The sequence below is a fragment of the Corvus cornix genome, chromosome 9, assembly GCF_000738735.6.
Source record: "Corvus cornix cornix isolate S_Up_H32 chromosome 9, ASM73873v5, whole genome shotgun sequence".
In the NCBI taxonomy this organism is placed as follows: Eukaryota; Metazoa; Chordata; class Aves; order Passeriformes; family Corvidae; genus Corvus; species Corvus cornix.
In genome coordinates, this window is record NC_046339.1 from 23,471,325 (window position 1) to 23,496,367 (window position 25,043).

General features: G+C 60.0%; 3 protein-coding genes across 3 annotated transcripts; 2 read left to right on the forward strand and 1 right to left on the reverse strand.

The window, feature by feature from the left end:
- Nucleotides 1-3,280: 3,280 nt before the first annotated feature.
- CFAP410 (cilia and flagella associated protein 410) lies at nucleotides 3,281-9,130 on the forward strand. The gene is given in 8 exon segments (XM_039557215.1): nucleotides 3,281-3,393; nucleotides 3,983-4,001; nucleotides 4,580-4,626; nucleotides 5,309-5,475; nucleotides 5,478-5,537; nucleotides 6,355-6,526; nucleotides 6,922-7,015; nucleotides 8,190-9,130. Coding segments are annotated over 8 exon segments (759 nt in total). The 5' UTR covers nucleotides 3,281-3,316; the 3' UTR covers nucleotides 8,313-9,130.
- A 3,372-nt stretch (nucleotides 9,131-12,502) lies between these two features.
- On the reverse strand, nucleotides 12,503-18,787 carry PFKL (phosphofructokinase, liver type). Its single transcript, XM_039557190.1, has 22 exons — nucleotides 18,663-18,787; nucleotides 18,116-18,189; nucleotides 17,947-18,024; nucleotides 17,672-17,861; nucleotides 17,336-17,501; nucleotides 17,202-17,246; nucleotides 17,010-17,118; nucleotides 16,598-16,693; nucleotides 16,426-16,518; nucleotides 15,996-16,121; nucleotides 15,844-15,908; nucleotides 15,604-15,667; nucleotides 15,375-15,517; nucleotides 15,199-15,273; nucleotides 15,024-15,111; nucleotides 14,751-14,903; nucleotides 14,448-14,612; nucleotides 14,213-14,274; nucleotides 13,769-13,880; nucleotides 13,590-13,689; nucleotides 13,380-13,485; nucleotides 12,503-13,294 (listed from the first exon to the last, which is right to left on the reverse strand). The coding sequence occupies exons 1-22, from the start codon at nucleotides 18,745-18,747 to the stop codon at nucleotides 13,147-13,149; spliced, it is 2,343 nt and encodes a 780-aa protein (XP_039413124.1). The 5' UTR covers nucleotides 18,748-18,787; the 3' UTR covers nucleotides 12,503-13,146.
- A 2,302-nt stretch (nucleotides 18,788-21,089) lies between these two features.
- Nucleotides 21,090-23,669, forward strand: PROCR (protein C receptor). Its single transcript, XM_039556884.1, has 4 exons — nucleotides 21,090-21,327; nucleotides 21,434-21,670; nucleotides 22,610-22,876; nucleotides 22,958-23,669. The coding sequence occupies exons 1-4, from the start codon at nucleotides 21,270-21,272 to the stop codon at nucleotides 23,068-23,070; spliced, it is 675 nt and encodes a 224-aa protein (XP_039412818.1). The 5' UTR covers nucleotides 21,090-21,269; the 3' UTR covers nucleotides 23,071-23,669.
- The last annotated feature ends 1,374 nt before the right edge of the window (nucleotides 23,670-25,043 follow it).

A 25,043-nucleotide genomic window follows, 5' to 3' on the forward strand; every position in this document is an offset into this window, starting at 1 on the left:
GAAAAAATACAGACAAGGATTAGGTGCAGGAAATGGCTCTCCTGGGCCCTCCACAATCTGTTAAACAGGTTCTAATTGGCTCATTTTATAAAACACTGATATGGAGCTGGAAAGGAAATGTGAGGCTGCTGCATAGTACAGACCTGACTGAAGGTACTTCAGATATGAGCCCAAGTGTGCTAGGAGCTTTTTGCTCTCTGCCTCCCAGACTCAAAGAGTGACCACAACCCACCACCAGGAATTAGGGGGTGAGGAGAGGCCTCATCAGGGCTGTGGGGAGATCTGACGCCTGCTCTGGAACACTGAAAGATCTGTTAGTGACACTGCAGGGCTGTGAGCAGGATGTGGATGTGATTGTAGGTGATCCTGCGCAGCCTGGAGAGGCCACGTGGTCCCAGGCCTCAGAGGCTCTCCTGTTCTTCTCTCCATGCACTTCACAAGCCTAAATGCATTATTTAACTGCTCTCTTTTTAAAAGACTGGGGCAGAGGTTTGCGTGAGATGATTATTGCTACTACTTGCAGAATTAAACTGGGGATTAAAATAGATTTTATTTAATTAACCTGAATGAAATAAATGTTTGTGTCTGATTCAGTCTCAGGAGAGGTGTCAGAGCAGACAGTGCCGGTAAAACTGACTGACCTGTGCTTTTTCCAGTGGGATGAGCACAAAAATCTCTCTGTGGAATCTAGAGATGATTCCTTAATCTCCTTAACCTGTCTCAGGGACACAATTGGCTGCCAACAGCGCAGCAATGCAGGGCTGGGGCTGGGATTGCAGAGCTGAGTGGTTGGAATCATGCTTGGGTGTTTCCATATTCCAGTGGAAGTGAAAGCAGCCCGGGATTCGGTGAACAAAAGTACCACAAAGGCATGGATATTGCTGTTCCTCGGGTCCTGCTGCTGCCCTCAGTGACACGTGGCCCAAGTGCCCAGATCCGAGTTTCCTCGTGTCAGCCGGCCTGTGGACAGCTGCATGCAGAAAACCCAAGAATTCCAAGAATTGCTCCATCTGCCTCCAAGTGCTTGCGAATCCAGCTCTAAAATCCTCACGCACCACCTGCGTCCTGGCTGTCTGTGGGAGTGATGGCAGCTAAGTGCTGAGACAGAGAGGGAAGTGCAGTGGGATTATCTACCTAACCCGCTTGTCCCACACTTTTCCTGAAAAGTGCACGCCCATTGATCCCAATAAACGCATCCCTCGGCCCTTCCCTTATCCAGAAGCATGGCAATCAGGAGGGAAGGCAGTTCAGTGCCACCCCTCTCCTCCCACACGAGGCCATCACCATCACCACAAACAAGGGTTCACTTCCACATGTTTCATAGAATCGTGGAAGCATTGAGGCTGGAAAAGCCCTCTAACATCGAGTCCAACCATTAACCTGGCACCACCAGGTTCGCCACTGGCTCGTAGCAGGAAGAGTGTGTCCAGCAGGCCCAGGGTTGTGCCTGTCCCCTGTGCTGGCACTGCTGAGGCTCCTCAAGAGCTGTGTCCAGTTCTGGGCCCCTTTGTCCAGGAATGACATTGAGGGGCTGGAGTGAGTCCAGAGAAGGGAACAGAACTGAAGATGTGTCTGAAGTGCCAGGAGCAGCTGAGGGAGCTGGGAAAGGGGCTCAGGCTGGAGCAAAGGAGGCTCAGGGGGGACCTTGTGGCTCTGCACAACTCCCTGACAGGAGGGGGCAGCCGGGGGGGGTCGGGCTCTGCTCCCAGGGAACAGGGACAGGACAAGGGGAAATGGCCTCAAGATGTGCCAGGGGAGGTTCAGGTGGGATATCAAGGAGGAATTTCTTCACAGAAAGGGTGGGCAGGCCCTGGAAGGGGCTGCCCAGGAAGGTTTGGAGTCCTCATCCCTGCAGGTGTCCAAGGAATGCCTGGACATAGCACTCAGTGACCTGGGCTGGGTGACAAGGTGGGGATCGGTCACAGGTTGGACATGATGATCTTGGAGGTGTTTTCCAGCTGTAATGATTCTGTGATTTTGTGAACTATGTCCCTAAGTGTCCCATCCACACACCTGAACCCTTCCTTTTGCAGCAGCACCCAAACACCCACACAACCAAACACGGAACACCCAACCCCCACCCTGCAGTTGTTTCTGTTGCTGAATAAGGTGGAAACATTCAGAAAAATGCTGGGAAGCACTGCATTAATCCTTTTTTTTGGACACACCGCTTCTCCAGACCTTTTTATTCCAGCTCTCCCATTCAACCACCTGCTGCTGTTACACCCCTGAAGATACAAACTGGAGGTTTTCCTACACCACATCAGACGGTGGTGTAGAAGCCCAGCAGTCCAGGAGAGGATTCCTGAAGGACTTAGGCTCTGTAAAAACGAGTCCTACACCACTTGACTCCAAAGGCTGGTTCAAAGGTGAGTGTTAGTTTTCTTATTGCCCCATGGGATAAGAGGAGTAAGAAACTGTAGTGCTGTATTAGTCATTCTTGAGAGAGTCATTAACTCTTATTTGTACGAAACATATTTTTCAGGGGCTGAACTATCACCTGTTGGAATGTTTAGGAACTAACTGAGGAGAGAGGGGGCCAGGGATGTGGATGGGGAGCAGGCAGGGATGGGTGAGAAGCCACAAATGATACATTTATTACGGAAAATTTAGACCTATTTTATTTATGCACACTTCATAAATATATAGATACAGGGGTATATGGGAGTATATGTGTGAAGTCAGATATAAAATTACACACTCATTATGTGTTATTCCAAGGGGAAATGGGTTCAAACTGAAGGAGTTGGTTTATATTAGATATTAGGGGGAAAAAAAAAAAAATCTTCCCTGTGAGGGAGGTGAGGCCCTGGCACAGGGTGCCCAAAGAAGCTGTGGCTGCTCCTGGATCCCTGGCAGTGTCCAAGGCCAGGTTGGACCTTGGGGCTTGGAGCACCCTGGGACAGTGGAAGGTGTCCCTGCCCATGGCAGGGGGCGGGATGGGACGGGCTTTAAGGTCCCATCCAACCCAAACCACTCCACGATTCCATGATGATCCCTTCACATAAATATACACCCACAAAGGCGTAGCTCTGTGTACAAACCATTCTCTAATAAGATATAATTAAACGACTAATAAGATTTATCCGTAAATACGAATAACCACCTCAACCCGCGCCCGTTGCGCAGCGGCGCTCGGGCGGGCGGGCGGGCAGGCGGGGCGCGGCGGGGCCCGGGGGCTGCGGCGGGGCCCGGCCCGCGGAGGGGAGGGGAGAAGCCGAATCCAGCCCCGGAGCTGCGGAGCCGCCCCGGCCGGGCGGGGCTGAGGCCGCGGGTCCCGCCCCTGCAGCCGCGGCGCGGCCCGGCCCGGCCCGGCATGAGGCTGAGCCGGGCGGCCGTGCTGGCACAGGCCAAGGCGGCCGCGCTCGACGGCGTCCGCCGCCTCAACTGCTGGTGGGCGCGGGGACAAGCAGGGACGGGCCGGGGGACAGGGACTGAGGGGGGTACAGGCAGGGGTGACGAAGGAGGACAGGCTCGGATGAGGCTGAGAGGACAGTGATGGAGGGAGGGCGGGGATGGAGAGGGGACAGGCAGGCCTGGGGGTGGGGGCACAGGCAGGGATCAGGAGAGAGGACGGGCAGGGATGGATGAGGGGTGGCAGGCAGGGCTGAGGCTGGGGACACAGGCAGAGATGGAGAGGGGGGTTCAGACGGGGCTGGGAAGGGGAGACAAGGATGGAGGGAGGGCAGGAAGGGCTGGGGCTGGGTGTCAGGCAGGGATGGAGAGGCGGGACAGGGCTGGGGAAGGGCAGACAGGCAGGAGTGGGGAGCAGGCAGCGCTGGGTGAGGGGGGTCAGGTAGGGCCGGGTGAGGGAGAACGGGCAGGGCTGGAGAAGGGGAGGCACAACAAGGCCTGTGACAGACTGTGCCGGAGCTGTTTGGTGGGGCCAGGCTGGGGGCTGGGGCTGTGACCCCGGCTGGGGGGGGTGCAGGGGGAGGCTCAGCCCTGCTGTGCTCTCCCTGACCCCCCTCTCCTCTCGCAGGGGCAGCCACCTGACAGATGTAAGTACTGGAGGAGCCAGAGGAGCCTGGGCCCGCAGCCGGAGTGGGGACACCATGGAGGCGATGGGGTTGGCAGGGCACTGGGGAGGGCCTGGCTTTGGGCTGGCCCATTGCCTGTGAGCTGCAGGGCTTCTCAGGGTTGATTAGCGTCTCACACTATAAAAAAAAAGGGATTGCTTCTGTTTCCACACTGGAAAATTTCTCTCCAAGGCCCAGCATGAAGCCCCGGAGAGCAGGACCCCGAGTCCTACCTCTGTGGTGATTTTGGATGAGGTTCTGTTGCTAAGGGAGGGCTGGCAGGGGTGGGAGGGAGCCTTTCCTGCGTGTGGAGGCTGCAGAGTTGCTGGAGCAGAAGAACAATGGGACGCTGGCTGGTATCTGCACTTCCACTCCTGAGCAGAGGCCGGAGGAGCTGCTGACGCTGCACTTGCTGTGTCAGAAAATCTCTGGTGCTGTTAAGCTTGGGTTAGACTGAAGCAAACCCAAATTCCTGGTGGTGCTTTTTGTGATTTCTATTGGGTTTATTTGTATTTTCCCCCACGAGTGCCAACTTGTTGTTTCTGTCTCTTCCTGCCCAGATATCCATATGCCGGGATTTGCCCAACATCGAGGTGATCACGTTCAGGTGAATGCCAGTTTGCCAGCTTTGGAGAGGGCAAGGAATTCACCTTTTCCTGGGGATGGTTTCTTCCCACATTGCTGGGGTTGTGTGTGTGAGCTGCCTGGCTCTTCCTGCCCCACTTCTCAAGCAGCAGGGATATAGAAATGATTATTCCTCAGTAGCTCCTCTGCACCATTCCCTGTGCTCCTAGAGAAAATACTCCCTGTTTTGACAAGTGATAAAACCCCTTAGGATTGTTGCTCCTGAAGTTCTATTCCACAGTTTGGACAGGGATCTTCTTGGCCTCTGTATGTGGCCTGTTTCCAAAATGCTTGTTGAAATATTTCATGGATTTCTTTGAGCTTCTCCTTTCCATAATACACCCAACTTTCACTTACCCTGGGGATCCCATGGAGCCAATGCCCTGCAAATCCGAGCCTTTTAACTTGGGAATCTTACATGGATTCTCCTTGGGTGGGTCTGAGGAGAAAAGGGGGCAGGTTTGGGGGGAGCAGAGGCTCTTTGTCATCCTCAGCAGAGCGGAGCGATGCCCCTTCCAATTCTTCGCTCTGTTGACAAAGATGAAATGCCACAAGCCACGGGCTGGGGTGAGGCTGGGGTGAGGCAGTTTCAGGAGAGGGAAGTGCTGTGCTCCCTGCTGGCTGGGGCAGCGAGGGCGTGGTGGGCTCTGACCGTGTCTCCGCAGCGTGAACGGCATCTCGGACCTCGAGCCGCTGCACCGGTGCCAGAACCTGAGCGAGCTGTACCTGAGGAAGAACAACATCACGAGCCTGGATGAGCTGTTCTACCTGAAGGCGCTGCCACGGCTGCGGGTGCTGTGGCTGGCAGAGAACCCCTGCTGCGGGCCCGACCCCACCGCTACCGCATGACCGTGCTGCGCAACCTGCCCAGCCTGCAGAAGCTCGACAACCAGGGTGGGCTTTGGTCACCTGCAGCAGGAAAATGGGGATGTGTTGGCTGCTCTCAAAGGCGTCCTTTGAGTTTTCCTAGAGTCAGGAGGTGTTAGGGGTTGGTTAGATTAAGTGCTTCTGAGCTGTTTTCTCTCTTTGTCTTCTCCTTTCTCTTCCCCTTTTCCATCTGCTTCCTCTTCCTCCTTCCCCTTTTTCCTTCTCCATCCCTATCCCCTTTCCCTTTCCCTTTTCCTTTCCCTTTCCCTTTCCCTTTCCCTTTCCCTTCCCTTCCCTTCCCTTCCCTTCCCTTCCCTATCCCCTTCCCTATCCCCTTCCCTATCCCCTTCCCCTTCCCTATCCCCTTCCCTTCCCTTCCCTTCCCTTCCCTTCCCAATCCCTTCCCCACTGTAGCAGGAATGAGTGCCTCATTATAGCTCAAACCGTACCACTAATTAGTGGTTTTTAGCGCTCTCTCTTTGCTGTGGCCAGACAAAGGTTCTAGAACTGCATCTGCTGCTGTAGAAAAGCTGCTCTGTTTTTTATTTCCCATCCGGTAGCAGCAATTTGGTGGCTTTCGGAGCCTTCTCCAGAGACAAAAACCAGCAAAGCATGTTTGCATCCCTCCCTGATACCCTTCTCACTTTGAGAGGCTGGTGATTGCTTCCAGCATTCTCCTGCACAGGTTTCACTGCAGGAGGAGGGTGAAAGCAAAATGCCAGACAATTTTTGGACCAAACCCCTTGGGAACAGCTCTGCAGCAGCAGAACCTGCCCTGTTAGAGATGCTCTTCCCCTGGGCTGCTGCAGTTCATAGCAGCAGGTGTTTGTTGTGGCCTTTGCAGCTGTGACAGAGGAAGAGCTGTCGCAGGCCCTGGTGGATGGCGTGGAGATCACGGCCCCCCCAGCCCGGAGGAGTGTGGAGAACGGCTGGTCTGAATCCTCCACATCCAGCACTGCCGGAGCCACGACGGAGCCCCGGAGCGAGCTGCTCAGCTGCAGCCTGGAGGAGACAAAGTGAGGGCTGGGGAGCTGCCAGTGTTTCTGTTTCTGCGTTTCTGGGCTGAGCTCGTGTAGCAGGAAAGGACCCTGACATTGCAGGGTGCATTGCAGGCCGGTGCAGGCCTGTTCTGGTTACTGCAGTGGAGCTGTGCTGGTTCAGTGGCACTGCTGGGGCTGCTTCTGTGTCTGCCAAACAGGTTGTGCTGTGGGGGGTGACTCAAGCTCACCAGCTGCATGTGCAGTCAGGGATGGATCCTCTCTCATCTGGGAGCTCCAGTCCATTTCCTGGAGTCCTCTAGCTGGATATTTATTCCTTGCATGGTTGCCTGTGATGAGGAAGGATTGACCTGGCAGAGGAAGGTTCTCCCAGCCGGTCATAATAACATTTGCTTTTCCTCCCGTTTTTTTAGCAAAACTCAGGAGGAGCTTGATATGAAGCCTGTTCCCAGGGATAAATATTCCTCCTTTTCCCCTCAAGAGACAGATTGCAGCCACAAGAAGAGAGTGAGTATCTTTTAAAGACAAATTGCTTTTCCTTGTATGTGGGGCTGAGCCCCAGCATTGAAGGATGTGAAGAACCTTGGATGACCCCCAGAGGAGGGGAACAGAGCTGATGCCGGGGCTGGAAGAAATGTCCAGGAGCAGCTGAGGGCTCTGAATTTGTCTGGTTTGGAGAGAAGGAGGCTGAGGGGTGACTCCATCTCCCTCTGCAACTTCCTGAGGAGGGGATGTGGGGAGGGAGGTGCTGAGCTCTTCTACCTGGAATCCAGCAATAGGAGACATGGGAAAGGTTCAAAGTTGTGCCAGGGGAGGTTCAGACTGGACATTAGGAAGTGTTTCTTTAGCAGGAGGAGGGTAAAACCTTGGGAAGGATCTGCTGAACAGGAAGCTTAGGTGGTTGCTCAGCCCCCTCTATTGTGTAGCCTTGGATGAACCTGGATTTTGGTGATTAGCTGGGAATTGCTGAGTGCTGGACTTGGTGCCATCACATCAATCAGCAGCGCAAGATCTAACCCACGCTGCCTCACTCTGCCTTAGCTGCTTACAGCAGCACCACAGGCTCTGACCATTAAAAAAGGGGGAAATGGTCCCCCATTGCAGCTGGAGCGGTTCAGGTTGGATGTTGGGCAAAAGATTCTCCCTAGAAGGACAGTTATTTAGGCTGTGGAATCTCTCCCTGGAGTTCTTCAAGACATGGTTTGACAGAACCACGGCCCGGTGTTGGCAGTGGTCCTGTGGTGGTAGCAGGGCTGGGGACCTTCAAGGGTCCCTTGCACAGAGCACCAGCTCTGCTCATTCCTCAGAGCAGAGGGCTTCTGTCCTTTCCCATCCTACACACGCTGGGGAGCGAGGGCGGCAGCTCCTGAATGTGCCTTTCCTTACAGAAGCCAGGCTGGAGCGTGGCCGGCAGCCAGAGGCGTGTGGCCAGCCGGCGCAGGGCTGGGCGGATGGGTTTGTCCTGCATTCCAGCCTCGTCACGTGCCGCATGCTGCCTCTGCCTGTGTTTGCCCCGAGGGCTCGGCTGTTAGTCCCGCTCCCGTGGCTGCAGGTGGCTGTTCCAAACTGCTGCCAGCGGTGGTCGTGGTGGTGGTGGAGGAGTTCCTAGAAAGAGCAGGGAAAATCAAGTGTTCTTGTCCTGGCTGGCTGGTACAAAGCAGTGTCTGTCTTGTCCCGACAGAACAATGTCCTGAATGCCATCCTGCTTCTCATGAAGGAACTGGACGCAGAGGGGCTGGAGATCATCCAGCAGACCGTGGCGAGGAGGCTCCAGGCCTTCCAGAAGGAGTTGCAGGAGGAGTGACAACGCCCACCCCCATTCCAGCCTCCCTGGAGCCCCAGCCCCCAGCGCTGTCCTGCCCACACATCCCTGGCTGCAGCCAAAGCCTCGGTGCTCCCTGCTCTGCTTCCCGTGCAAGGGGCTGGGCTGGGATGCTCCTCCTCTGGAGATCTCCTGCTTGTGCAGCAGGCTCTGTCACTGTACCCTGTGTGGCTGGGGCTCTTGGATGGGAGCTGCAGGCAGATCAGCAGAGCAGAAGGGAACAAGGCTGCAGCCAGAGGTGCTGTGTGATCCGAGGGGGAGCAGAGCCTGCTGATGGCTGGGAAGGTAGGTCTCTGACCCTCAGCACAGCACCTCTGAGGGCACTCTGTACCACAGAGATTTGGTGAAGTCTGACAGGGAGGCATTTCCTGAGATCGTCACCAAGAACTGTCTGGTGCAGGTGGTGAAGGTCAATGGCCAGTTATTAATTTATCTTCCAGCTCCTGGCTGACTTCTCAGGTCCTTGCTGGTGCACACAGCACCTGCTGTGGTGGTCAGGCAGCCCAAGGAAAGCTCGGAGCAGCCCAAAGGAAAGCTCGGAGCAGCCTAGGTGAACCAGAAATGACTCCCAGGTGCTGAATGCTCAGCTGTCCTCTCACCCACACGTTCCCTGCAGGCATTAGAGCAGCTTAAGGAAACATCCCAGTTAAAATGCCCTGAGCGTTGCTGCCTGCTTTGCACAGGCATCAGAGGTGGCTGTTGCTCTTTAACTGATAAAACTGCATTTACCAAGTTTTACAGAGCTGTTAAATCCAAACTAAACTGTTGTGACATACCAAATAAACCCAATTATCCCTCAAGGCCGTGTAAGTGGTGGCTGGAGTTCAGCAAAGGCCTGGCTGGGGGCACTGCTCCATTACCTCTGGTTCAGGGAATGCATTGTGAGCCCTTCGGAGCAGGAGGAGGGCTGGGAGCCCTGCGCCTTCCCGCTTCACTGCGCCTCTGGAACGGTGAGCCTGCTCTCAGCGCTGCTTTGCAGGGGCACTGGGCTGTCTGGGAACCTTCTGGCAACCGCAGCAAAGGCGAGGAGCAAAAGAGGTGCTGAGGAAAGCTCAGTGCAGATGGGCAGGACGATGGCCCCGAGATACGGGACACGAGCCCTCCGTGCCTCCCAGTGCTGCACGGGCGATGTGGCCTTTCCATGGCCCCCCTGGCCCTGTTTGTGCAATGTCTGTGCTGCCAGGAAGGAATGCTCCTCAGAGATGCTGACAGCCCTGTGTCCACAAGCCTGTTTGCCTGACCTTGGTGGGAAGGGACACAGTTTGAACCTCGTCACTTGGGGGGAGATTTGCTGATGCCTTTAACTCCTCGAATGACCTTCGTTCTTGCCTTGTGTGTTAAACCCAGCTGCAGTTGTGTGATTTATGATGTCCCACACTTCCTTTGACAGCCAGGGCCTGGGAGACTCACCCTGCTGAGTGCAAGTCTTCTCCCAGGCCCCTGGCCTGTCCTTGTCAAGGAGCAGGGGAGCTGTTGTTGGGGTGAGCTGGACCCCCCCAGCTTTTCTGGGATGCAAGTGATCAAAGGAAGCGTCCATTGGGACTTGTTGGTCATGGGGCTGGTGGAGCAATCACTGTGCCCTTGAGGCCACACTTACTCAATTTCTGGAGAAACTGGGCTGCTCGCTGGCTATGTGCCATGCTCGTCATCCTTGGCTGCTGCTGGTGTTGCCCTTGGAGCTCCCAACTGCTCCTTGCAGCATCCCAGCAAACCCTGGTGGGAGCCCGGCCCCTCCAGGCCCTGACAGCCTGCCTTGCGTTGCAGGATGCTCCTGGAGGTTTGCTCTGCCCTCTTTTCAGGGTGGGCTGGATGTGCTGGGAAGTCTGGGAGCACAGTCATATCCCCTCCTGCTCATCCTGGGAATGCAAGTGCCTGTCCATTTTCTCCCAGGAATTTGGCCCTCCAGGTACTTTTTTTGGTGGAAATGAGGTATGAGGGCTGCAGTGACTCCTGTCCCTCAATGTGCAGCTGGTCTGAGCCTGGGGGCACCCCTGTCCCCATTCACATCCTAAACCTGGCTGCTGCAGAGCTGTGCTGCCGACAGATTTTCCACGTGACCTGCTCTCACCCTGCCCTGCCTCAGCCGGGAATATCGAGCGGTGAACGCAGATGATTCCCAGCTGTGGAAAATGCCAGCGGCCCTGCAGAGCCACTTCCCTTCAAACCATCCTCAGGGACTCTGAGAGCTGATGGTGAGGCAGGTGTGAGGCCCGTGGCTGAGGGAGAGAGGGAAGGAGTGGGCTGGGGTTCCCCCAAAGTGGAGTGGCACATGGGATAGTGGAAGAGCCCAATTCCACCCAGGAATTCCACCCCAAGTCTCTGCCTGGGGTCTCCAGAGCAGATACTCATTCAAGAGCAGCAATGCTGCCTCCATCACCAAGGTCTGCTATTTCAGGGGTCCAGGGAAGAAACAATCGTTACCATCTTCCTCCAGAGCCTAAAATGTGTCCAGTTAGGGGAAAAGCACTGAAATCATGGGATCATGGAATGGTTTTGGGTGGGAAGGGACCTGAAAGCTCATCTCATTCCACCCCTCCCATGGGCAGGGACACCTTCCACTAGCCCAGGGTGCTCCAAGTCCCATCCAACCTGGCCTTGGACACTTCCAGGGATCCAGGGGCAGCCACAGCTTCTCTGGACACCCTGTGCCAGGGTCTCTCTGCCCTCACAGCTGAGAATTTCTTCCCAATATCCCATCTAACCCTGCAGCAGTGGGAAGTAATTTCCCCTTGGCTTGTCACTCCACACCCTTGTCCAAAGTCCTTCTCCAGCTTCCTTGTTGGCTCCTTCAGGCCCTGCAAGGCCACAGTGAGGTCACCCCAGAGCTTCTCCTCTCCAGGCTGAACAATCCCAGCTCTCGCAGCCTTTCCTCCCAGCAGAGCTGCTCCATCCCTCTGCTCATCCTGGAGCCTCCTCTGGGCTCTCTCCAGCAGCTCCACGTCCTGGCCTGTGCTGGGGCCCCAGGGCTGGGGCAGCTCTGCAGGTGGGGTCTCACCTGAGGGGCAGAGGGGCAGAATCCCAACCCCTTTCCTGCTGCCCACGCTGGGGTTCAGCCCAGCACAGGGGGTTTCTGGGATGGGCCATGGCCAGCCATCACCAGCTGCCACCCCCAAGTCCTTCTCCAGGGGCTGCTCCATCTGCTCATCCCCAGCCTGGATTGATCCCGGGAGTTGCCCCGACCCAGGGGCAGCACCAGCACTTGGTGCTCTTAAACCTCATGAGATTCCCATGGGTCACTTCTGGAGCTCTGGATGGCCCCTCCAGGGAGTGCCACTCCCCCTCAGCCTGGTGGCACCTGCAAACCTGCTGAGGGTGCCTCGAGCCCTCTGGCTGTGGCAGTGATGCCGATATTGAATATCACTGGTCCCACTGCGGACCCCTGGGACACCACTGGGCACTGATGGCCATCGGGAGTGGCCCTGAGCCACTGCCCCTCTGGATGTGACCATCCAGCCAATTCCTTATCCATCTAACAGTCCATCCACGGAATCCAGCTCTCTCCAATGCAGAGAGAAGGATGTTGGGTGGGATTGTGTCCAGGCTTGACAGAAATGCGGATAAATGACATCCATAACCCCTCCCTTGTGCACTGAGGGAGTCACCCCAGCAGAGGCGGCCAGGGGGCTGGTCAGGGGGAGCTTTCACTTGGGGACAGCTCCATGGGGAGGACAAAATAACGGCATGTTTGACCCCAAAGACTCTGATGCATCCTGGTGCTGGCACTGGCCCGGAGGCTGAAGCCGTCAGCCGACAGCCCCAGGAGGGACATGGCCTGGGAAAGGGGCTCCCTGTGACTGTCTGGCGCAGCCCGAGCGTGCGGAGCTTGGCCAGGCCGGCACACTTGGCCGGCGCCCTGAGAAACTGCCTCACAAACAAGCACAGCACCACCCTAAAGCACTTGGGTGCTTCCCTTGAAGGTGGGAACCGAGTGATATTTCTCTGGAATTGTGCAGCAATTGCAAAAGGATGCTGACCTTGCACTCACCACGACCCGCACAGGGAGCCGAAGCTGCCTGTGGTCCCACTCTCCCAGGCTTTGAGGATGTACAAAACCAGGAAACTTCTTGGCCCGGCATTAACCCAGCTTGGGAAAACCATCAGGCTTTACTTGTCCCCCCACCCCGCCCTCATCCTGCACCCATCCCCCCTGCAACGGACCACTCAGGCGCAGGCAGGTTTGGCTCCAGCAGGTTTTATCTCTAGAGGAGAGGAGGCAGCGCCGCGGGCGTGCGGATCCGGGGGTCACGGAGCAGCGGTGAGTGACGGACACGGCGCCCGCGGCCACGGTCGCAGCCAAGCGTCATGCAAGGGGACAGGGGGCTCGCCAGGACCCCCGTGCTCAGCCCTCGAGACCCCCACGGGGGATGGAGCTTCACCGGGGCTCAGGGGCACCAGAAGCCCCCGGGGACAGCTCCGACCCGCTTCGGGATGGCTCCACATCCTTCTCACTCCCCTCCCGCACGTGGGGCAGGCGACTAACAAGCAGCAGCAGGTTGGCTCATGCGGTCCAAGCCGCCTAAATAAGGACTCAAAATACCCCATCATTAAATAATAATAAACTATTAAGGGAAGATTAAGGGTCTGGGCTGCGCGGCTGGCTCAAGCAACTTTTCTGCATCCGCACAGGGACCAGACCCCGCAGCAGTGATTCGGGGCAGGATTGTGCCATTCTGGGAGCCAGCACCAGGCTCTGCCTGCTGTAAGGGGTTGATGGCAAAGCTACAGGGCTACTGAGAACACAGGGGACACAGTGCTCCCCCAGCAGCATATGGGCACGGAGAGGACACGGCAGGGGCTATGGGTCAGGCTGGTGGGACTAGAAGCCCTTCTCGATGCTGAGGGTGCGGCGGGTGACGTGCTCCATCTGCCCCGAGATGTACTCGGTGAGGCTGATCTGGTAGTTGGCGAGCATCTTCAGCATCAGCCGCAGGTTCAGCCACCACTGCTCCTGGGGCAGCCTGTGCCTGTGCAGGGGGACACAGCTCTAGAGGGGACACCTCGGGAAGGGTCCCCTGGGAGATAGTGAACCGCTGGGGCATGGGGACTTACTCAAAATCTGTGACTTTCTTGAGCTCCGTCACGGGGCTGAAGGCCACCACCTTCTTCCGCAGCCCGATCACACAGGCAGTGTCTCCAGAGTTGGCAAACACACGCCCTGGGAGGGGGACACCCCACCTCACTGGGGGCCAAGCCTGGAAGCCTGGAGCAGCAGCCACCAGCCTCCCCCACCCTCCGTGGGAACCCCAGCCCTCGGCTCACCCTTGCTGTAGACTTGCTGCAGCTTCTCCGACATCCACAGCACCGCCTTCACTCCCAGCTTGGTCCCGTAGTTCCGGTCAAAGGGGGTTGGGGCTCCCCCCTGGGGACAAAGAAATGGGGATGTCAGGCCTGCCCAGCTCTCAGGGCCAGTGTGGCCCATGTCACCCCGTCCCCTGTACCTGCTGGAGGTGGCCCAGGACGTTGATCCTGCAGTCAAAGATGCCTTTGCCCTCAGAGGAGTACAGGTTGTAGAGGAACTCGGTGGTGTAGTGCTCGTGGCACTTCTCGTTGCTGGGGGGCAGAGGGAAGGGCTTGGGGGGCTGCTCCTTCCTCCAGCATCCCCAGGGCATTGTCCTCCTTTGTTTCCCATAATGCCTTTTTTGTGCTGTTTTGTTCTCCCTGAGGCCCAGAGCCCCAGCCTGTGTCCCCCAGAGGACCCTGGGGCTGGGGTGGGGACAGCAGCGGAGGCATCCAGCGGCCCCACGGCCAAGCGTGTACCCACTGTGCCAAACCTCACCGTGCCCAAGAACCCTCTCTGGCCATGGGAAGGGCTCAGCTCTGGCCTTGCTCCCTGCCACGGGGCTGGGGTTTGCAGGGACTGTCCCCAAGGGCCCCCAACTCACCGCAGCACCAGCCCTCTCTGGATATCTGTCTTCATTTTGTCAGTCAAGTGCTCCACGTTGGCCTGCAAGATGAACACCAGGATGCCGGCAGCCATCCCACAGCCCTCCGGTCCTGACATCCACCCAGCATCTGCACGGCATGGCCGTGCTCCCACAGCTCCTGCCCTGCTCTGGAGCCCTCCCTTCCCCAATTTTCCTTCTCATTTCAGCCAGAGAGCCACTCCTGCCCACTCACCTTTAAGTCGTGGATAGTGAAGGGGTCTTCATAGACGTAGGCGGCGTCGGCGCCCACGGCGATGCCGGTGACCGTGGACAGGTACCCGCAGTAGCCCCCCATGGTCTCCACGATGAACACGCGACGCTTGGTGCCCGACGCTGACTGCTTGATGCGGTCGCAGCTCTGTGCCCAAAGCAGGGGAGGTCACACCAGGGCAAGCCACCTTTGCTTCCCCAGCACGGGCCATCGGCCACTCCAGGCCATGATGGAAGGTGGTGGAGCGGGGCGGCCCCGTGAGCTGTCCCCGTCCGTGTCCCTCACCTCCATAGCGGCGTTGACGGCCGTGTCGGAGCCCAGGCTGAAGTCGGTGCCGGGCACGTTGTTGCTGATGGTGGCAGGGATGACGCACATGACGATGCAGAGCTCCTCGTACTGCCCGCGCGCCTCCACCAGCTGCAGCACCCCCTCGTACGCCTGCAAGCGGCCGAGGGATTGGGAAATGCTGGCCCTGCAGCCGGATCCACATCCCAGAGAGATTCCTTTGGGACGCCCACAGCCACCCCAGCCCCCACTGAACCGAGGATTCCGCCGCACCTCAAAGCCCCCGATGACCAGCAGTCCCTGGATGTTGAATTTGCGCACGTTCTCCACAATCTTCTCCATGCAGGTCTTGGGCAGCGTCCTGTGGTGGGGAAGGGGGTGCAGACGGTGGGGTGAGCATGGTGGGAACACCTCTCCCCTATGCCCCTCTCCCCAGGGCCGCACTCACCGCTTGGTGCCCAGCATGGAGCCGCCGCGGCCCAGCCATCCCGCCACGTCGTGCCAGCCCACCTCGCGGACCTGCGGGCACCAGCGCCGGGTTAGGGGTGGGAAGAGCCCCCCTGCCACCCTCCAAGCCCAACCCCATCCCCTGGGACAATCCCAGGCTCACTGTCCCCTTACCTGCCCTTGGCCAGGCCCTCGAAGCCGTCGCTCACCACGTAGATGGTGTGTCCCTGGCAGATCCCGATGCGCACGGCCGAGCGCACGGCAGCGTTCATGCCGGCGGCTGGCGCTCCCACGTTCAGGATGGCCATGCTGAAGGGGCTCTACGGGGACAGGGATGGGAACAGCACATCCCTGCGTGTCCCCAAGGTGGCCATGGTGTGCCCTGCTGCTCCCCATCACCCCTCACCTTCTCCTGAGCTGGCTTCTGGTGTGCCAGCAGCTTGTAGATGTTCCAGTTGTTCTCAAAGCTCCTGCAAGGACACGGTGACATGTCCCCAAGGCACGTCTGGGAGAAGGGGGAGTCTCCCCAGTGCCCCTGGGGTGTGACTGGGACATCCTTCTGGCTGCAGGAGCCAACAGCTTCCCCACAAGGAGAAGCCCCCATCCAAGAGGGATGTCTCCCCAAGTCCTGCTCCCTGCTCCTCACCTTCCACGGAGCTGGATGGCCTCCTCAAACCTCTTCTCATCCATGGCCTTCTGCACATCCTTTGTCTTGGGCCAGGAGAAAGACGCAGCACCGTGACACGCACATTCACAGGGAGAGGAGGGGGACCCCCACCCAAATTCCCCGGTACTCACCACCTGCACACACTCCATGAGTGGCAGCCGCACTGACTGGTTCCCAGAGAGGCTGACCACGCAGGCCGGGGTGTCCGGCGTGGCCTCCAGCAGCGCCATCACCGCCTCCATCCCCATCTTGCTGCTCTGCAAAGGGACAGGGGCACCTGTGACACTGGGGCCACCAGTGCCAGCTGGGTGGGATGCTCAGGGATGCTCCCTCCCACAGGCTTGGAAAACGCGTGGCTGCTGATTCACTGCTGGAAAGCCGATGGCTTTATTTAAAAATCCATTAAATTTGGAGTAAATGAGGAGAAACGGGTGCACAGCTCTGCCCAGCACAGCGAGGCCAAGCCCATCCGAGCCTCACCCTGGCTGGCAAATCCTTTCCTTTGGGCAGAGGGATGGCAGGAGCAGGCTTCCCCCTCTCCGTGTCCTCCCCTGGACCTACCAGCACGCGGTCAAAGGCGGACGGGGTCCCTCCGCGCTGCACGTGGCCGAGGACGGTGACCCGCGTGTCGAAGCCCAGGCGTTGCACCACCAGCTGTGGGGAAGAGGGGACATCACGTTGGGGACTGGCCAGTGTCCGTGGGTGCCAGGGCGGTGCCGGGGCGGTCACTCACGTCCTTCACGTAGTTGGAGGAGATGGGTTTGCCGCTGCGGTCGATGGCGCCCTCGGCGATGATGATGATGTTGAGCCGCGAGCCCCGGCTGCGTGTCTGGCACGAGGGGAGGACAAAGGGCCACCACGGCTCAGCCAGAGCTCACCGTGGGCCACATGCGAGCACCCTCCCCTCCCTGCCATCCGTGCTGCCCCGGGGGTGGCTCAGGTCACGGGCAGCCGAGCCCCGAGCCAGCGCTGCCCCTGGCACGCGAGGGCTGGATTTGCGCTCGGCTGAGTGCCCCGGTTCACAGGGACAATGGCGGCAGCTCCCGAAGCTTCGCAGGGGCCGGGCCACCGGCTGCAGGCTCAGCCCGGGCCCTGCGGGGACACTCGGGGGGAACAGGGGATGGGATGCAGGAACCCCCCCTCACCTCCCCGAGCCTCTCGCACATGAGGTCCTCCCAGCCGTCCTCCGGAGGGGATTCAGGGATGAAGAGCCAGTCGGCGCCCGAGGCCAAGCCGGACACCAGCGCCAGTACCTGGGGGGGACACGGCGGTGGGAGCGCTGACCCCGAAACGCAGCATCCCGTCCCACCCATGGCTTCCCCACCCACGGGAGCTACCGCAGTGGCGACCCATCACCTCCAGCACGAACCGTCCGCTGGTGGCTGCAAGGACCCGGGTGGGAGAGAAGGAGGTGGGTGGGTGCCGATGGCCGGGCGGTGCAGCCCCCAGCCCCCAGCCCCGTCCCGCTCACCTCTGCGCCGTGGTGGTGATGGCGTCGATGACCTCCATGATGCGGTGCAGCGCCGAGTCGGTGCCGATGGTCATGTCGGTGCCGCAGAAGTCGTTGTCGATGGAGCCCACCAGCCCCACGATGTTCAGGCGGCAGTTCTCCCGCGCCACCTCCTCGCTGATCTGCCCTGGGGGGGTCACAGCCACCACACGGGTTATTTCAGGGCACTCACGTCCCCACCATCGTGGGGCCGGAGCCCAGCCCTCCTTGGGGTCACAGCACCGGGGTAACCCTCCGGACCTCACCACCCTCAAACACCTCCATCTACACCCCTGGGGCTGGGAGGGGCTCACCCACCATCTCGGACCAGCTCCTCTAGCAGCCCAGCCCATTCGGAGCGGAAGATGTCAGCGCCGGTGAGGCTGCCGTCGCCGCCGATGACGCACAGGTTGGTGATGCTGTGCTCCACCAGATTGCGGGCGGCCCGGAGCCGGCCCGCACGTGTGGTGAAGGCCTTGCAGCGGGCGCTGCCGATCACCGTCCCGCCCTGGGGACAGAACGGGGCATGCGGCTCGTCACGCATGTTTGGGGGGCTGGGATCTGGGGTGCCACAGCCCCGTGGTGATCCTCACCAGCTGGATGATGTTGGAGACGCTGAGCCAGTTGGCTTGCTTGATGTTGTCACCCCCCTCCACCAGCCCCTCGTAGCCCTGCGGAGAAGCAGAGGGTGGAGGTGAGGGGTACCCCGGCACAGGGGGGTGGGTCCCCCCAACCATGATGGGGAGCAGGGGGTACCCCAACCTCATAGATGAGGAAGACCTTGGCTCCCACGTATATCCCCATGCGGGTGACGGCACGGACGGCGGCGTTCATGCCTGGAAAAGTGATATGTGAGCTGGAGTATTCCCATGGGATCCTGAGCCCCACATGGGATGGGATCCTACAGGTGACCCTGAGGTGTCTCCTTGAGTGGGCGGGGAGCCACGTGGGCTGAGACCGAGGAAACTCAGCGCACAGCTGGGCCTGGGGACGAGAAACTGCCCGGGAGCGAGTTGCTTATCCCGGGTGGGGGGGGGGGGGGGGACGGACGGCGACGGGGACAGGGACGGACACACCCCCTCCGTGGGGCTCCCCCCGTGGGGCCCCTGCCCTCCCACGGCGACGGCCCCAGGGTGGCGGGGACGGGGCAGCGGCGCGGGTGTGGGCACACGGGAGGGGGGTCCCCATCCGCCCGCCCCGGGGACGAGCGCGGGCCGCGGACTCCGGCCCCGGGGGTCGCGGTCGCGGGCACGGACACGCGGGGAGGCGCGGGCCCGGCCGAGCCCCCGCCCCGCCCCGCCGGGCGCACCTTGCGCGTCGCCGCCGCTGGTGAGGACGGCGATGGCCATCCCGGCCCCCGCCATCCGCAGCCGCTCCAGCTCCGCCGCCGCCATCGCTGCGCTCCCGGCACCGGCGCCGCGGACACGCCCCGGGACACGCCCCGGGACACGCACGGACCGCGGGGACACGCCCCGGGACACGCCCCAGGACACGCACGGACCGCGGGGACACGCCCCGGGACACGCACGGACCGCGGGGACACGCCCCGGGACACGCCCCGACCGCCGCGGCGGCGCGACAGGCAGGGTGACGCGTCGCGCCATGTCGCGCCATGGTGTGCCGTATCGTGCCGGCCAGTGGGCACATGCCCCGCCATCCCGGAGCGCGCCATCCTGCATGGTGTCCATCCCAGAGTCTTGGAGGAATTGGCTGATGGAGCTGGACAGCCGCTCGCAAGGATATTTGAAAGGTCCTGGCTGTCCGGTTAAGTCCCAGGTGACTGGGAAAAAAAGGAGTCCTTGTCCCCATCTTTAAAAAGGGAGGAAAGGAGGAGCCTGGGAACCGGACCTACCGGCCCGTCAGCCTCCCCTCTGTGCCTGGGAAGATCAGCGGGCAGACCCTCCTGGAAGCTCTGCTGAGGACAGGAGGTGATTCGGGACAGCCAGCACGGCTGCACCAAGGGCAAGTCCTGCCTGACCAGCCCCCTGGCCGCCTCTGCTGGGGTGACTCCCTCAGTGCACAAGGGAGGGGTTATGGATGTCATTTATCCGCATTTCTGTCAAGCCTGGACACAATCCCACCCAACATCCTTCTCTCTGCATTGGAGAGAGCTGGATTCCGTGGATGGACTGTTAGATGGATAAGGAATTGGCTGGATGGTCACATCCAGAGGGGCAGTGGCTCAGGGCCACTCCCGATGGCCATCAGTGCCCAGTGGTGTCCCAGGGGTCCGCAGTGGGACCAGTGATATTCAATATCGGCATCACTGCCACAGCCAGAGGGCTCGAGGCACCCTCAGCAGGTTTGCAGGTGCCACCAGGCTGAGGGGGAGTGGCACTCCCTGGAGGGCCATCCAGAGCTCCAGAAGTGACCCATGGGAATCTCATGAGGTTTAAGAGCACCAAGTGCTGGTGCTGCCCCTGGGTCGGGGCAACTCCCGGGATCAATCCAGGCTGGGGATGAGCAGATGGAGCAGCCCCTGGAGAAGGACTTTGGGGTGCAGCTGGTGAGGGCTGGCCATGGCCCATCCCAGAAACCCCCCTGTGCTGGGCTGAACCCCAGCGTGGGCAGCAGGAAAGGGGTTGGGATTCTGCCTCTCTGCTCCCTCAGGTGAGACCCCACCTGCAGAGCTGCCCCAGCCCTGGGGCCCAGCACAGGCAGGACGTGGAGCTGCTGGAGAGAGCCCAGAGGAGGCTCCAAGATGAGCAGAGGGATGGAGCAGCTCTGCTGGGAGGAAAGGCTGGGAGAGCTGGGATTGTTCAGCCTGGAGAGGAGAAGCTCTGGGGTGACCTCACTGTGGCTTTGCAGGGCCTGAAGGAATCACCAGGAAGCTGGAGAAGAGACTATTTACAAGGGCTTGGACAGAGGGGAATGGCTTCAAAGTGACAGAGGGCAGGGTTAGATGGGATATTGGGAAGGAATTCTTCCCTGTGAGGGTGTGGAGGCTCTGGCACAGGGTGCCCAGAGAAGCTGTGGCTGCCCCTGGATCCCTGGCAGTGTCCAAGGCCAGGTTGGACAGGGCTTGGAGCAGCCTGGTACAGTGGAAGGTGTCCCTGCCCATGGGAGGGGTGGAATGAGATGGGCTTTCAGGTCCCTTCCCACTCAAAACCATTCCATGACAGTATTCCATGCCATAGCAGGCTGTGGGATGCCATTATGTGCCACCCCAGGCTGTGCCATGCTCTGCCAATAAGATGAGCTGGAGCTTTTATTAGAAATTTCGCATTTTAAGATTTTTTAATTTATAATTATTTTAGGTGTAATTAAAAAACAAACCTGTGGAGGAAGCCCTGCCATGGATTTCTCACCCCCACCGCCCAGCTCAGCTACCCAGAGTGTCACCCCTTTCCAGGGAGGGAGGTCCTGTTGCTGCTGGGTGCCCTCTCCACACCAGGTGGGTGCAGCGCGGTGCTGCGAGGCTGCTCCCTCCAATCCTCCCCATTCCCTGGGAATGGTCCCCATCACAGTGTCCCCCTGGTCTCCCACATCCCCCAGGAGAGTGGCACGGGGCTCTGCCCAGCCAAGGCATGGGGAAACTGAGTCAGGTGCTGGCTGCTCGCCCAGTTCCATCTGTGCCGGGGGAGCTCGGAGCCTCATCCTGCATCCTCAGGCGCCGCGGGGCCCGGCATATCCGGCATGGAAGGGGTGCGGGTGGCTCGGGTTAAGGAAATGGGAGAGACCTGGCCGGAGTCCCGCTCTCCTCCTCCCACAGCCCCACCTACCCGGCCCTCTTTAACATCCCATGGACCAGCCGTAGGGCTACCAGCGCGTCTCCAGCGCGGTGCCCACGCTGAACTCCGTGCCGGGCCAGCCGTGGGGCTACCAGCGCGTCTCCAGCGCGGTGCCCACGCTGAACTCCGTGCCGGGCCAGCCGTGGGGCTACCAGCGCGTCTCCAGCGCGGTGCCCGTCCCCACGATGCTGCTGCTGCTGCTGCTGCTCTGCGGGGCCCTGGGCTGCGGGGCGGAGGAAGCGGGTGAGGCAGGGACACGGCGGTGGTCGGGGATGCTGGGGGTGGCCTGGGGGCACACGGGGCTCACGGCGGGTGACGGGCGGTCGGTGATGTCCCGCGTCTCCCGCAGCCCCGCTCGCCTTCACCATGCTCCAGCTGACCCGCGTGTACAGGGGCAATGCCATGTTCCGGGGGAACGCCAGCCTGAACGGGGAGCTCAGCCACCTCCTGGACGAGCAGAATGTCACCCAGGTGCTCCCGCTGGAGCCTCCGGACGCCTGGGCCCGGCGGCGGAACGACGTGATCACCTACCTGAAGAACTTCAGGCAGCTGGTGAAGCTTTTCCACATGGAGAGACCGACCAACTGTGAGTGGTACCCGGGGGACAGGGGCGGGCCCCCGGGGAAGGGGAGCCTCTCCCGCGCTGCCGGGGCACGGGGGTGGCTCTCCAGGGACAGATGGGCGAAGGGATGGGCACATGGGCATGTGCAAAACCACTCTGTGGGCAAAGGGAGCCCTTCTGTGGAGCCGGGAATTTCTTACCCTTGGGAACGGGATGATGCTCAACCTGTTGCTGCTCCTCAGGAAAAGGGCTGGGGAGGAACCCTGTCTGCTCCCTGCCTGTATCCCACCCGCACCCTGCCTGCTCCCTGCCTGTGCTCTGCCTGCATCCCACCTGGACCCCACTTGCACTCTGCCTGCATCCTGCTCACTTTCTGGCTGCTCCCTGCCTGCATCCCGCAGCTTGTGGGAGCTGTGGGACGCTGCTGGCGATGGCTTCGTGCTCCTGCCTGCTCTGCTCCATTAACCCTGTCACCTCTGCTGCTCCTGCCCGGGGTGTCCTTTTCCTTTTCCTTTTCCTTTTCCTTTTCCTTTTCCTTTTCCTTTTCCTTTTCCTTTTCCTTTTCCTTTTCCTTTTCCTTTTCCTTTTCCTTTCCTTTCACCGGTTTTGCCCCGGCCCCACATTCCTGTACCCTTGGGGAGCCCGGTGTCACCGCGGGGTCTCTGGCATGACCCACCCCACCCCTGCCGGTGTCCCTGTGCTCCATCCGCAAGAGCCACGAGCAGCTCTGTGCCCAAACCCTCCCTCTCTGTAAAACCGGAGCTGTGCTGTGCGGAGATAAGGGAGGGAAAATAATCCCAGCCTCTGGAAAAGTCACTGCCATGACCAAACCGAGGAGAAGCAAAGCTGCGGGAGGGTTGGGTGGTGCGAGGTTGAGGCTGTGCGAACTCAGCGCCCAGTGAGGGCCACGGGGCGCTGAGGGTGGGAGTGTGGTGACCCTGTCCCCTCCCTCTGTCCCCGCAGTCACCCAGCACCTGTGCTGCCACCTCGGCTGCCGCCTCTTCCCCAACGGCACAGCCCAGAGCTTCTACGAGGTGACCCTCAACAGGACGGCGTTCCTCAGCTTCCACGTCCCCAACGCCACCTGGGAGCGGCGCTGGCCCGGCGAGCTCCCGGTGGCCGCCTTCGCCCAGGCACAGCTGATGAAATACCCCATAACCACCCAGGACCTGCAGTATTTCCTCAACACCACCTGTGTCAGCATCCTGCAGGCTCAGAGCGCCAGGACAGGTCCGTGGTGGGGCCGGGGTGGGGGACAGGGACGCGGTGGCGTGGCCCAGTCGTCACCTGCGTCCCTCTCGCCTCTTGCAGGAAAAGTCAGCGGCCGATCGCGCGCTCCGCTGGTGCTGGGGCTGATCCTGGGGAGCCTCGCCCTGCTGGGCATGGCCCTGGGCATCTTCCTGTGCACAGGAGGGAGCTGCTAGCGTGGGCAGCTGGCCCATGTCACCCCATGGACAGAGGGGACGGACCCGTCATCTTCCTGTGCATCCATCAGCACCCTGCGGAGGCGGGGGACAGACCCATCATCTCCCCGTGGAGTCAGGGGATGGATCCATCATCTTCCCAAGGATCCAGCAACTCTCCGTGGATCCACCATCACCCTGGGGAGGCAGGGCCTGGATCCATCATTCCTGCATAGAGACAGAGGATGGATCCATCATCCCCCCGTGGAGACAGGGACCAAGGCCATCCCTCCCGAGGGATCCACGTTCCCAGTGCCACAGGCTTTGCTCCCCAAGGACACCAGTGGCTTCCCAGTCCTGTCCCAGCTGCACTGACCCCTCCAGCAGCCCCCAGACCTGTGGACGGTCCCCACGCCGGGCAATGCACTGAGACCACACAGAAACACTGGGCACGGATGGAAAAATGGTGGGGAGGGACGTGGGGGGGAAAAGCAGCAGGAGAAACAGCCATGGAATGGTTAAAAGGATGCTGTTAAACCCTCATTTATCCCTGTTCCAGTGGGGATGGAGGGAGGATGTCACACCTTGTGTAATAAAACCACCCATCAGCTCCCCCCACACCTCTGGCTGCTCTCATTCCCCTCGGCAGCACCGATGTGGGGCTGTGGATCCATCCTGGATCACGGCTGCTGGTGCTGGGTGGGCTCGTTGGTGTTGCCAGCCCCTGTGCCAGACCTTGGGTTGTGTGCTAAGTTTTCCAGGCCTCTGGAAAGACACTGGTGATGTTTTCAGGAGGGTTTTGCACCTCCTGAGCTCACTGCAACCTTCTCCCAGCTTTGCTTTGGCTCAGTTAAGTCATTTTCCCAACATTTTTCATTTCCTCGCTTGGTGTGAGACGCTGAGGTCAAGCACACACAGCTGTGAGGGGACAGTTTCGCTTTTCCACAGTCCAAATCTGGGCTAAAAACTCTTTGACTGTTTAAACTTTGATTGCATCAATAGAAACTCTTGGCCACGTTTCCCTCTCACCCAGAAGGGCATTTTGAGCTCTCCTGCTCATCTCCACTCCTGTGGCGGCAGGAAGGGCTGGGGATGAGCCAGGAGCTGGCGGGGGACAGCACAGGAGAGAGGTTTTCCTGGATTAGCTTCCAGCTCTTTCTAAACACCCTGCGAGCAAGACAGGGTGGGATGAGGGAAGATGGGAAAAGAGACGAGGCTCAAAAGGGATGGGAAGATGACCTTAGGGGTTGTCCTCTTGGAGGGATGGAGGAGGAGGTCTCCAAAGCCCACATCTCATCACCCTGGCCCCCAGCCACCCCCGGGCTCCTGGGGCAGGGGCCGGGGCGCTCCCCACCCTTGGCGGGCTCCGAGAGGCCGGAGAATCCAAAACAACACGGATGAGGCACGGGAACGTCATCGCTCGGCCCTCGAAGCAGCGCCCTTGGCAGGAGCTGTGCTGTGGGCCGAGCGCTCCGTGTCCCTGCTGCCGGCACCCAGGGACACCAGGGCAGTGCTGGGGACACCAGGTCAGTGCTGAAGGTCCCACGTGCTGCATTTGCTCCCCACAAAGGGATTCAATCCCTTCCAGCTGGGAGAAACCGCTGCATTCCCGGCTCTGCTTTGGCTTTCGGACTTGGGGCATCTCTGCTACCTGCAGATGTTGCACCGTGGTCCCCAAGACCTGGAGTGATTCCCATTGCTAGTCCCCCTTCCCTGGGGTGCAGCCCCTTGCTCCGGCTGGGATGGGTGAGCGTGGATGCTGTGGGATCCCCAAGGCCGCGATGGAGCGGGGATGGCACCCAGGACAGAGCCAGGCGGGAGACACTGGGGGGAGGCCTGGAACAGCGGAGCTTGTTTTGCTTTTTGCTGCAGAAATGTGTCATCTTTTGGACAGAGGAGCAAGTCTGAGCTTCTCCACCTCAAGCAGCTCTGGAAAAGCCCTTTTCCTGCCCTCAAGCCCCCCTGTGTCTGGAGAACGCTCCAGAATGGAGCTG

Coding starts and splice junctions, on each gene's coding strand:
- PFKL (XM_039557190.1), bottom strand. CDS start 18,747: ATGGCGGCGGCGGAGCTGGAGCGGCTGCGGATGGCGGGGGCCGGGATG. Junction 17,119..17,201: donor GGTGATGGGTCGCCACTGCG/GTAGCTCCCGTG, acceptor GTGTCCCCCCCA/GGTACTGGCGCTGGTGTCCG. Junction 15,909..15,995: donor TCATGGAGTGTGTGCAGGTG/GTGAGTACCGGG, acceptor TCCTGGCCCAAG/ACAAAGGATGTGCAGAAGGC.
- PROCR (XM_039556884.1), top strand. CDS start 21,270: ATGCTGCTGCTGCTGCTGCTGCTCTGCGGGGCCCTGGGCTGCGGGGCG. Junction 21,671..22,609: donor CATGGAGAGACCGACCAACT/GTGAGTGGTACC, acceptor CTGTCCCCGCAG/TCACCCAGCACCTGTGCTGC. Junction 22,877..22,957: donor GGCTCAGAGCGCCAGGACAG/GTCCGTGGTGGG, acceptor CGCCTCTTGCAG/GAAAAGTCAGCGGCCGATCG.